The sequence below is a fragment of the Lepisma saccharinum genome, chromosome 26, assembly GCF_977018435.1.
Source record: "Lepisma saccharinum chromosome 26, izLepSacc3.1, whole genome shotgun sequence".
NCBI lineage: Eukaryota > Metazoa > Arthropoda > Insecta > Zygentoma > Lepismatidae > Lepisma > Lepisma saccharinum.
In genome coordinates this window covers 53057453-53070729 of record NC_139254.1, presented here as the reverse complement: position 1 = coordinate 53070729, position 13277 = coordinate 53057453, and the positions used below count along the sequence as shown (strand labels likewise).

General features: G+C 36.8%; 1 protein-coding gene across 1 annotated transcript in view; it reads right to left on the bottom strand.

Annotated features, from left to right (window-relative positions):
- Window positions 1–8628, bottom strand: part of LOC145979835 (uncharacterized) — a 61903-nt gene extending 53275 nt beyond the window's left edge. The window contains exons 1-2 of the mRNA XM_083112861.1: window positions 8280–8628; window positions 6535–6626 (exon numbers count right to left, since the gene is read on the bottom strand). Coding sequence (XP_082968987.1) covers window positions 6535–6626; window positions 8280–8305 — 118 coding nt within the window. The 5' untranslated portion in view covers window positions 8306–8628. The remainder of the gene's footprint in view (window positions 1–6534; window positions 6627–8279) is intronic.
- Window positions 8629–13277: the final 4649 nt, after the last annotated feature.

The window sequence follows — 13277 nt, the reverse complement described above, 5'->3', positions numbered from 1 at the left end:
AAATGATTTTTAATTATAATCGTTCAAGCAAAGTTGACTGTGCTTTCCATCATTTATTAGCAGTAATAATGTAAATATATGAATATTATGTACTACAAACATAAGTAAAACATGGAAGTCTTCTTGATTATTGATTTTGTGTAACGTTTACACAAATCAATGATCATTAACAGTACGTTACTGTTACAGTAACTGTAAAAGAAACTCAGTTACTTTCAAAGTACCAGTAACAATAACTGAGTAACTGTTTTAATGATTGACTGTAACTCAGTTACTTGTAAAAAGTAACTTACAGAACCTGTAAATTCAAAATAGTGCATACTTCCTGGTACCAGTGGCGTACGCAAGGGGGGGGTTACCGGGTTTAAACCCCCCCCTTGAGCTTTTGAAATATTATGGAAAATGCTGTAGAAAAAAATTAAGAAATGGCTAATTTATCACAGTCAAAGATCTGCGACAGTAATAATAATAATAATAATAATAATAATAATAATTTGAATTATTATTCCCATGCAGAATGAAGAAAAACAAACATTCCAAACACAATCTAAGCGGCCGCAAAGTTCAATTTTGCAATTTTTTTTGCAAAAAGTCGCGCAGTGACTCGCGAGAATTGTGAAAATTCCTTACTTCGTCCTTATTGCAAACGTTCTTCCCGGTACTGATTTCACATCACCTTGGGAACTCTCAAGTGATGCTGAGTCTATATCCACATCATTAAACAATGTTGAAGAAGTGCTTTGTGAATCACCTAGAAGTGATAAATGTGTTGGAATGTCTATAAACTTACTTTTCAACGAAAACATAGACTCAGTGGAATTTAGCAACATGTATTCTCGCACTTCATCATCATCCTGGGTGAGTTCCATAGGTAAAGGTAATGTAAATTCCCCCGTGCATATAGCAGCGTGCCATGAAGGCACACGTAGTGGTGTGGTGGGCCCCAAAGATTCTCGAACTAATTTGCATGTGATGTAATCAGCACCATGCTCCGGCAGCCTTCATCCCCCAGGGTTGCTCTCAGGTACCTATTGCTATGAGGCTGGGTGCGGAGACAAGGCTGGATAAATTCCAACCAATTCCGGGAATCGAACCCGGATCTCCCACGAAGTTGTCAGACTAGACCAGCGCGGCTCCTTGAATGAGTTTCATATTTCGATTATTTCAATAAATTTAATATATTTGCTTGTTTTTATGGATTTTCTCTTTTTTTTTTAGAGAATTTTTTTGTAACAAAGAAACAAAAGAAATGTAATTTTGTTCTATTTCTTTCATAAATAGCAGCTGCATTAGTAGTAATTATTAGTAGTAATTAAATTAATTAATTATAAGAATTATTAATTAATTAATTATTATTATTATTATTAATTAAAGTATAATAAAACAATGGTACTGTGAATTTGTAGAAAGTTTTCGAAATAACACCCCCCTTGATGAAATCCTGCGTACGCTACTGCCTGGTACTGTTGTAGTGCTTTGCAATCGCTGACACGTTGTACTGTGGGTTGTTGTCATTTCACCCTAGATGATTACTAAGAAATTTATGCCTTGAATACTATTTCTACATAATTGCCGTACTTGTAAAGACTTCTATAGTATAAAGCAACAAGTATTTTTACTGTTCCAAGCATCCCGTCAGAAGAATATTTTCTGTGGTATGTGGCGCAAAAGCTCTATTTGAAAAAACTTCAATCAGCACAAATGTGTAGTATTAATTCTTACTTCATATTATGTATCCCCATAAGAGTAGCCAAAAAAGAACTTCCATATTGAGATAAAATGCACAAAAAGAATGTTCTCGAAGATAAATTTGCTAAACTTGGGAATGTTAATAATAATTATATAATATATAAAATTTTAAAAAATGATACAAAAACTTAGATACAGTGGAACCTCAATTTTACATTAACCAGGAGACCAAGCTGAAAAAACTTAATACGCGAGAAAATATAAAATCTTGGAAAATTTTTAACCAGACTATTAAGATTGAATGCAAAATGAAGGAAAATGTAAAATCGAGGAACTTAAATCGGGGTTCCACTGTAATTATTACTTGCAAATTTTAAATTAATCTATAAATTTTGGAGGGGGCAAGTGCTTCCCTTTGCCCCCGCCAGGTTACGCCTATGCTTAGTGAACATAAATTTTGAATATTGTAACTTGAAACATATTGTACTTCAGGCTTTGTGCTAAATACATAAGCATTTTTAATAAGATTTACTTTTAATGTCATTTTATGCAAATGATTTTTTTATCACCCTGTCTCTGAACCGCCCATCCCAATTTTTTCATCAGGCATTAGTACACACTCTGAGCTACCTACATATAAAATTGGGGGGAAATTGAAGGGGGGGCATTGCATGAAATTTGCTCTTGAAGTTAGTCATTTATTTTCCTAAAAAATTACATAAAACTATATATAAAAATACATGTTTATTGATGCATTCATCTGAAACATTATTTAAATGAAAGCTTATACTATTCTGAACAAAAGAAAAAACTTGAAGTTTCTACGGCAAACCCGAGGGAAGATCTGATCGTTTATAACCTAATGCGTGTCATTCAAAGTGGAGCCGGATGTGGCGTACACGGAGAACTTAAAAAACACGTAACTTCTGAACCCCTTGACCAATTTTAAAAAAGTTGTCATTTTTGAAATCAGCATCAAAAGTTCTATAAGCATACCGAATTTCATCAAAATCGTGGATGGTGGGTGACATTTTCACAAAATTCTGGATGATTTGACATGGAATGACCCCAGTATGAAATTATAGAAGTTCATGTTGTGGTTACTCACTTCCACGAACATAACCACCACCAATGGTGCAGTGGTAGCATCGTCACCTTGCAATAAAGGGGTCCCACGTTCGATACCCGGTGGAGGCACATAGTGGTTCGGATCCCACTTTAAGCTGTAGGTCCAGTCCCAATTAGTCTTACTGTACATAAAGTGGGCTTAAGACACCAAATCAATCAATCACAACCACCACGTGTAACAGTCAATATAATCAACTGACAGAAAGGTACCCAGTTGTGTTGCTTTGATGGGTGATGGATATCCATATCGTGATATCATCGATATATCATCTCCATGATATATATTGCCAAATATTGTGATGATATATTGCCGACACAATATATGTTACCAAATATCGTGATGATATATCACCGACATGATATATATCGCCAAAATATAATGACGATATATTGCCCACTCAACATATATCACCAAATATCATGATGATATATCGTTGACACGATATATATTGCCAAATATCGTGATGATATATCACTGATAGAGAAGGTACCCTAAGATGGGGACCTCGTTATACAAATATTTACAATATATCACAAAATATCATGACAATATATAATCTAGTTGATATCACCTGGATGATATATATCGCCATACTCTAATGTAGAATATGAAAAAAGCTGGGGAAGAAATTATGCCACATACAAGGTTACAGGTTAATATTCTGGTTTAATTCTTGAATATTTTGAAGGAAAACTGGTAAATTGATGCTTACAGTTGAAAAAGACACTCACGATTAATATAGGGTGTTTTTTTTAGAGTGATAGAACTTTGAATTGAAATAAAACACATAAAAAAATAAGTTTGAAGCCAATTCTGTTTTCATTTCAAAGATAACTTTCTGACATTTACTTTTTGAAAATAATTTCCTGCATATTTCCACCACGACTAGCTGTGATGAACAGGATTCGATCAGTCCAATTTTGAACCACTTTTTCAAGTAATTGGGGACGTATGCCGTTAATAACACGAGTTATGTTGGCTTCCAAAGCGTCAATTGTTGCTGGTTTATCAGCATAAACCAGAGACTTTAGATATCCCAAAGGAAATAATCCAGTGGCGTTAGGTCCCATGATCTTGTGAGGTCAATTCACTGACAGCACCGATATTTCCGAAGTGCTCTATACGTTTGGCGAACAGAACATTGATTTTGGAAATATATTTCCACAATATGTAAACGTTGTTGCGGCGTCAGTCTTTCCATGATCATTTGCCAATGCTCACTGATATGAAATGACAAAACAACATGTCATCAAAACAAAACAAATGACAGCTATCCCTATCGAAAGTTCTATCACTGTTAAAAAAAACACCCTTTATTAATTAATCAGTATTTTGAACAGCTTTTTAACTGTTACAATTTTCAAGCATCGGTATCAATGGAATTGGTGTGATTATCAGTTTAAAGTGGAATGAGCTTAGTCCTAATTAAAAGTCTAGGCTATTGGTTCCCAAACTGTGCACCGTGGTGCCGTGGCTGGCTTACAGATACGCCGGGAAATGTTCCAATAATTTCAGGGAAATGTTATGATTGTTCCAAATATGTGCTTATTTAGTACTTTTTAAACACAAAACGTTTCTGAATTTGAAATATGTGTTAATTTGTTAACTTCAGGCAAGCAACCTAACATCACTAACTAAGCGTTGAAAGTGTTAGATGGGCCTACATTCTGACTTGGGCACCGCGGAAATGTCTTGAAACACTAATGGCGCCGTGAAACGAAAAACTTTGGGAACCCTTGGTCTATGCAATTCGTCATGAGTCTATTCAAACAAAAAGTCAACTTTCTGTATTACGTCAAGGATATTGCATTTCTTCTTCCCAGCACCTCACAATAATCATTTTTGCATCTAGTACACTATGACTGGCCTAAACAAAAAAATTCCAGGCACAAAGTAACCAAGTATACTTTTATCTCATCTGAGGAACGAATCATCCCTCCAGGGGATTCAATACATACAGGGTGGAACATAAAAAGTTACCTAGGACAGTAGTATGGAGTAAATGCACATAATACAAAAAAAAAAAAATAATAATAATAAACTTACGCAAAATGTTTAAAGGAGTTTTAGGCCCTATAGAATTTCAGTGGTACTGTGTACATGAAATGCAAAGATCTCTATATAGCACATGTCTATAATGTAGAAAAGAGAAGAAATATGGAACTAGAAATTCTTTCCCTGGTAATGACTCACCATTTTAAACATTGAAAGTGGCTCTCCTCGGCTGCTTCAATACACAGCTGTTCATGTTCTTGTGCACATGGTGTAAAAATTTTTACAGCCATGTAAATTTGCAGAATACATGGTACTGCATCGCAGCGAACCCTCTCCGTGAGCATGAGCAACCACTCCATGAACAAAAACAGTGTTTAGTGTGGACATAATAGGAACAAAATTTTTCAACAGTAACATCCACACTATAGTTGCCAGCTTTTTTTGAATGGGTGATTTTGTCTGATAAAAAGCCAGCTTTTTTCATAAAAAAACTGAAATTTTGGCTTTTTACTAATTGCAAATAACCTGTTTCATTTGCTGTGTCAGTTAAGAGTTTGCAGGCTCGTAATGTCATATTTTGGAATTAGCAGAAATGATTTTGCTTGGTGTAGCAGTCAGGAGACAAATATTGGCCATTTCTTCTAGTTAATAATTTGTTATTAATATGCATGAGGCTTCACTCATTGCAGAAGAACACTGGAAGAGACTACGAGAATGGTAACATAGACTCACTATGAAGTTCCTTATTTCACAAGTGAGGTAAGCAACCACCTTTTAGTCCTACCGAAGAGATCAAGAATCTTTGTACAAAGGTGGAATATATAAATAAAATTTGACAACAGCTTATTTTAAAAATAATAAATTGCTTGTTTTACAGTTAAATTGTAATATTCAAACAATATAATATTATTCACAATCTTCATCATATCACTGTTTCTTTATGCTTTTGTTAAATCATTTCTGTTGTTATAACTGTATTATTATTGAAATTAGAAATAAATGTCTGATGAAGGGAGCATGTGTTCTTCCAAAACATAACCGCAAAAAATGTGTTTATGTGCTTGTAAGAACCATAAACTGCAAGAAAAATAATTCTACAATGCAAGCAACAAGTACATACAAGAAGAATTATAATTATTAATGCTGTTATCAGCAGAGCCATCTCTAAGAAGGCCACTCCATGCTATGAAGGCACATTTAGGGGATGTGGAGGTAGGGCCCTACATATTCTCGATCTTGGTCATTTTTGGAGGTGATATGATCAGCACCATGCTTTAACCACCTTTACCCTCCAAGGTTGCTCCCAAACGCCTAATGACTTGAGGCTGGGTGAGGCCTGGAGCCGCTTTATGTGGGGACAAGGCCGAGAAAATTCTGACCTTGGATCACCCACCCCACAAGAAATAATTACTTTTAATCCAATTAATTAATTAATTAAATGTTTTAAGATCACATTTCAAAATTTGTAGCTTATTTTAGCTGGATTCATGGCCTTCTGAGCCCTTACTGGACTATTTGATGCCATGTGTATCAAAATATAATTTGGTGAGCACAGCCATGTATTGACGCACCACAGAACCACTTTCCATCTTATATGATGGAGAATCATTACATCTTTGCCTTTGCTTTTATATCTGTTATATTTGAATTAACCCTATGCTACTGATGCAGGCTACTTCGTGTACCATCATGTACTACCAATTTCTTACTGAACCACTCACCTTTTCTGATTATTTCATCTCTCTCCTTGGCCCTTCTTTGTCTTATCTTCTTCCTTCTCAATTTCTTTGCCAATTTTCTCCATTCTTTATGTCTAGAGAAGATATAATCAGGAATAAATAAAGCATTACACATACACCCACGCAAATACATACATAGGCTATACATATAAACACATGCATACATAGCATGGGTGTCATGAAGAAGGAACAGAATAACTGAAGTAAAATAAATGAAGTGCAAAAATGTAGGACCCACACAGAATGTAATACTCCTTCATATTTACGTCATGTGACAAATTAGCAGCAACAGTCTGTATCTGAATACGTTCCTGAATTCTTCATCTTCAGGGTGGACAGAAAAAAAATTACTTATCAGCTGTATGAAAATAGGTGTACACTGACATGGGCTTTATACACGCCAACAACTGAAGAAAGCATGCATGTCAGGCCAGGCCAGCTGTAGCTCATGCACAATTTAAACACGAAAATAGCTCACAAGCTAGCTTCACCACCTGGTAAACATAGTCACTCCCTTCATATATTTTACTTCACGTTTTGGTAAAATTTAAGTATCCCCGAAATGGATTTCTTCAATTTTACAGGAGAAAGTACTTACTGAAAAGAGTTTCTGTACGTGGAAATGTGGTTGACATTTGGGTGTACTACGACGAAGTCACCCCTTACACTCCTATCAAACAGGTGCATCATTTTATTTTTATAAAAGAAATAGAAGATAGGGCAAATATGCGATATCGCCCGAACGGATTTCTTCAAATTTACAGGAGAAACGGTAAGAATTTACAATATAGAGAAAGTCTCCAATTTCGTTAATTTTCGGTATACTAACTAATTTTGGCCTCCTAATCACGAATCTGTTGTAAAAAACCGGGGGTCACGTCTGGAAATTGTACATTTTGATGAAAAATTGTTTGTTAGCGCCAAAAACCATCCACGGGTAGCCCCACAAACCATTCACGTTAGCCCCAAAAACCATCCACGGGTAGCCCCTCAAACCATCCACGGGTAGCCCCACAAACCATTGACGTTAGCCCCAAAAACCATCCACGGGTAGCCCCACGAACCATTCACACGAGGTTAGGTTAGGCCTGTTAGGTTAGGTTTCATTAGCTCTCATTTCACCCCTAAATTCATCGAAAAAATAGGGATCATACTAGAATTGAACATCATAAATCATTTTCTTGTAAAACAACGGCGTGGTTGGACACAATGACAGATTACATTTTTGTTCTTAAAACTACGCATATACACCTATATATAAAAAAAATTCAATCGGCTTTTTTTTCAAATTTTCAGACGTGACCCCCGGTTTTTTTCAACAGATTCGTGATTAGGAGGTCAAAATTAGTTAGTATACCGAAAATTAACAAAATTGGAGACTTTCTCTATATTGTAAATTCGCTCCGGAGAAACTTCTTACTGAAATCAGTTTCTGAAGCATTGTCGAAGTTCTTCGAGGTATTTTCTTTCGCGGAAACTAAAAACTTCACCATAGAATGCTGCAGAACAAGAAATAATCACTTTTTATGTAAGGAACTTGCATTTTCTGTAAAGTGACAAAATTATGCCGTTGTTTCCATTATATACCTGCTGATGGCGCGAGCCATCACCTTAAAGAATATTCCGCAATGCAGAATAGGTAAGTATCAATGCTAAAATTAACGAAATAAACGAGTGAGGTGTTCGGGCGATATCGCATAATTACCAAAGAGGGGAACCAACTTTACCTTAGTTTCACGTGATTTGGGGGCATAATAGAAAAATGACTTTGCGATATATCATTGTCACTGAAACATTAATATTGTCATGTATAACCACCTTCCAATTTACAGCCTTGGTGGAACATTCTTGCCCGTAATATAATACATTTCAACTGCACAACACAAGCTTCACGGAACTACCACGAAACGAATCCACCACAAAACGTTTGTTTACAGCCGTTCTACAACTATTTTATACAACATTGTCTTGCAATATGAATGTGGTTTATTTAGCAGTTGGGCATACGTAACTTCCCTATGAACAAAATAATTTTGTTTGAAATGATAATTCGTTATTGTAATTTTGTCTCCGAAATGCATTAAACTGAAAAAATCACGAAAGAACATGAAAAGGCAACCCAAATAATAGTAGTAGGCAAATTGCCCATTACCATTTTCTTTACTTTTTTCCTCATTCTACACCATGTGTTGCTTTAAGAGACTGAGTTCTGTTGACTCGAAGCAGATGTACTTCCTTAACTGACGATTTCTAATTTCAATTCATAATCATCATATTGTGGAAAACAGACTGAATGAAAATTCTGATGGACAATTCGCCTAATAGCTTTAGCGGTGAACAATCATGCTGTAACAATAAACGCGGTAAAGGAAACTGATAGCTGATACAGCAAAGTTACAGCGCCTAGAAAAACGTAGTGTGGAAAACGGCATGCTTCTGCGCTCTCAGGCTGGTTCCACTCGAAAATGATACCGCTAGAGGCGCTGGTGTCGGTACACGTGCTAGGCATTCGTCTGCTTATAATGGAAGTAAATGGAGTTTTCGCTGCAATTTCTGATTCTTTTACATGAAGCATTTCTATGAATGTGATAATTGCTATGATATTTGGTACAGTGGTCGCGAAGATATTAACGAACATTCTAGACAGTCGACCACGTCCTGTTATCGTCATACTTTCGTTAATAATACGGGAGAAAAAATACGCGTGGAATGTTCTTGGCAAGTAAATTTTTGTGTATGAATTAGGTTCATCATTATTATTATCATCATCATCATCATTTCTTTTAAAGATATACACACTGAAGCATTTGTATTTTGGATATTTATCTCTTTTCTTCTGCTTTAAACTAATCGCGGCGATGATGATAATGATGATTGCATGAAACGACAAGGGGAACCCCACAAAACTTTCTTGGTGCCATCGACATGAGTGTAAGGCAACTTTCAAACCAATGGGACAAGCGACACGGGATGTTCACACTGTCACACTAGTGACACACACTTCCAGATTGTAAAATAGCATTCATTGCACACATAGGCGCCGACTCCATGGGGCTTGGGGGGGCTCGAGCCCCCCCCCCCCCAATGTTAACAATGTGGGGGTAGAGCCCCCAAATAATTTTGCTTAAGAGGATCTAATGTATTATTTTGCTTCTCTTGTAAAGTTTACTCTGAATTGTGCCACATGAACTTAACTTTAAATACACATTTGAAATGTTCTAGACCATCAACTTTGGGGGGCTGAGACTGCTAAACCATCAACTTTGGGGTGGCTATGACCAGAGACAGCAAAACACATGACTTATTACTAGGGCTTGGAAGTTGAAGACCTATAAATTGCCAAAAAAGACCTATAAAAAGACCTAAAAATATCAAAAAAGGACCTAAAAACGAAAAAAAGGACGTATAAATGTGATCCAAATTAATTAATAACTTCAGTTCTAATTACATGTTTAATGAATATGCGCGGCACCTCCTTATCTGACTTGAGATATTTTCAGGCGCGTGCTGTCTGGTCGTATACACCGTGCTGAAAGCTTCAAAACAAGATAAAGTTGCCACTTACACCTTCCAGACAAGTTACGGTTAAAGGACCTTGTACCGTACCTGCTTCAGTCGTCCAAAAATGTTTTTCTCTCGTTTCAGGAATGGTTCAAATATATTTATTTCTCTCTTTTTTTTATTTCTTTACTACAGAAAGGATGTTTAAGAGGTGATGAACTGATGATGATTCGAATTGAGAATGGTCAGTAAAAACCTAGTCGAAAGAAGGTGAAGTTTAAAAAAAAAGCCGATAAGACCTAAAAAAATGGTAAAAAAGGACCAATAAGCCAAAAAACGCCAAAAAAGGCGAAAAAGGCAAAAAAGGACAAATAAAACCCACCTTTTTCTGGCCTACAATGACCCAAAATGAACATATATTATGTTGGGCCTCGTCTTTAGACACTAGGAAAAAAAAAGGATTTTCCCTCAACTTCCGAGTCCTACTTATTATTATTTACTAAGTATATGATTATGAGTATTGTTAACATTTTTACTAAAAATAGTTTCAAAAGACGATGTGCATGTACTAGGGGAGTGGATGGGACGTTCGGGCTACAAATGGCTCTCACATGACATTCAGAACGAGATCTTTGATATATTGGGGAGATCTGTTTTGCGCTCCGTGGTAGCAGATATTAAAAGTTTGGAATATTTTGCTATTATGGTTAACGAAACTCGTGACATATCCATCCGTGAACAATTGACATTCTATATTCGAACTGTGAATGAAAATTTTGATATTTTTGAGGAATTCATGGGCTTTTACGAGATTCCGAACACTGAGGCCAAAACTTAAAAAAGGGAGGGAGTGAGTCATTCATTAATTTATTTCAGTGATCAGAGCCCCCCCAATAATTTTGACAAGTCGGCGCCCCTGATTGCACATGAGGGTCCCAACTAAGTGACAAGCGACATGGTGCCTTCAGTCTATTAGCAAGCGTTGCTTGCGAACAACAGATAGGCGACACGATAAATCGCACATTACAACAACAGATCTAGGCGACACGATAAGCCACACGTGTCGCTTTGTCGCTTCTGCGTCGCTCAAACTGGGCCATTTCCTCAATAGCTTGCAACATGTTGCCGTGGTTTGTTGTTCGCGCATACGCGATGCAATGAGTGTCTTGCTTTAGTGAGATTGCGCACCAAAGCGTCAAGCGGCACGCGACACTTATCGCTTGAGGTTTTCACCAACCGAACGCTGGCCTGTGCTTCCCGTCATGCCGCTACGATGTGAAATGTTGTTCTTGATTGGCTCCTTTCCAAGCAACATGTGTCACTTCGGTATGAAAGTTGCCTTGGACCGAATGACCCGTGTCGCTTTGGTGTGAAATCCGCGTATCGTTTGTCGCTTTGGTGTAAAATCTCCTTGAGGAAACGGTGCAGTCAGAGCTTTTGTCCCTACAGTTCGAAAGGCTGCATTGATTTCCGACTGCTCGCTTTCAAGCGACATTTGTGGTTTGTCGCCTCGGTATGAAATATCTCTCAGGATACTATTTATATTCTAATAACATAGAAAAATAAACTCTAATACCAGTGGTCAGAACGCTACATTTTAAAAGTAGCTTCGCTACAGCTACAGCTACATTTTCCAAGAAGTAGCTCGCTACGCTACTCCTGTGCGCTACTCGCTACTTCGCTACTTTTTGCGTTACTTCTGCATAAAAAAAATAAAAACAACCATATGGGTATTAAAAAATCTCCTACTACTGGTAAATAGATTGTTATTTATTATCATGATTCCAGTCATTCGATAATTTTGATAGCAGTGTTACTTCAGTTACTTATTTTTACTATAGTTTTTGAGAATACCATACCTATGCAAGTGGCATATCAATTCAAATTTGATATATGAATATTCCAATTAGGGTGTTACCCAAATTAATTATTACAACTATACACAAATCAAATTTGGTAGGATTACGTATTCATGTTCACATCAACATATTTTTCTTGAAAATAAATATTTCATTTTTTATAGACTGATATGAAGACAGCATTTTGAATGAAAAGTACCTGAAGCCCTTTGACTACCAAAGGGCCCCAGGTTCGATTCCCAGCGGAGGCACATAGTGGTTCGGATCCAGTCTCGATCAGCTTATCTATGCATAAAATGGACTCAAAACAAAAACTAGATGTCAAGTTGGGAGGATGGGATCCTCCTGCTCCTCCATTCCCCGCACTGTTCATCATTCATCATTCTTCCTCGTTCTCACAATTAGCCGAAAGTGGCAGAAAGCGACTATAGATAATAGAATATTTAAATAAATCATTCATCCTCATTGTCATGATTGAGAGAAGTGGAAGAATAGATGAGGAGGTAAAGAGAAGAGGACAAATGGGTGGTGGACTATATCAAAGCGTTCAAAGATTAATATGGAACAGGGATGTACCTATGAAACACATACTATGTGCCAATAATTACGTAAGGAACAGAGACTTGGACAATGACAGAGAGAGACAAAAGAAAGATGCAGGTAGTGGAGATAAAATTTTTAAGGAGTATATTGGGGAAGACTAGAAGGGATAGAATAAGGAATGAGGAGATCCGACAGACAGTGGGTGTAGTGAAGCTTCAGGACAGAATAGATAAGGCACAGATGAGATGGTTCGGACACATGAAGAGGATGGATGCAGAAAGACTACCAGTAAGAGCTTAGAATGCACAAAGAGTGGAAGTAAGGTCAAGGGGGAGACGAAGATGTTGGTGGAAAGAGCAGATACGAACACCGTGGAAAGAAAGTAGTGTTGGAAGACCAGGAAAAATTGGAGAGGCTTGACTTGTATGCTGACCCAGCCAGAGACAGGAAACTGCAAGGGATTGACACGGTCGTGCCAGGTTCAACTATAGCATATTAATATCCATAAGAATAGATTTATCTCAATACAAATTGAGAATGAGTAACATGAGACTGTATATCGGTATACACGTGATACCTCCCAGGGCACGGGAAAACATTAAGATTTGCAGTAAATTAACAAACTCAGGACTTACGTGTTAACATCTAGGTTCAGAATATATTTATCTTGATTATGCAATTAAGAACAACATTTTACATCATAACGAAATGCACTCAAAATCATAGTAACAGCAGCACAAAAATTATCACCTGAACTTCCATTAATCTCGTAACTTCTATTCCAAGATTCATATCTATCAGGCGGGATGATGTACTTCAGCA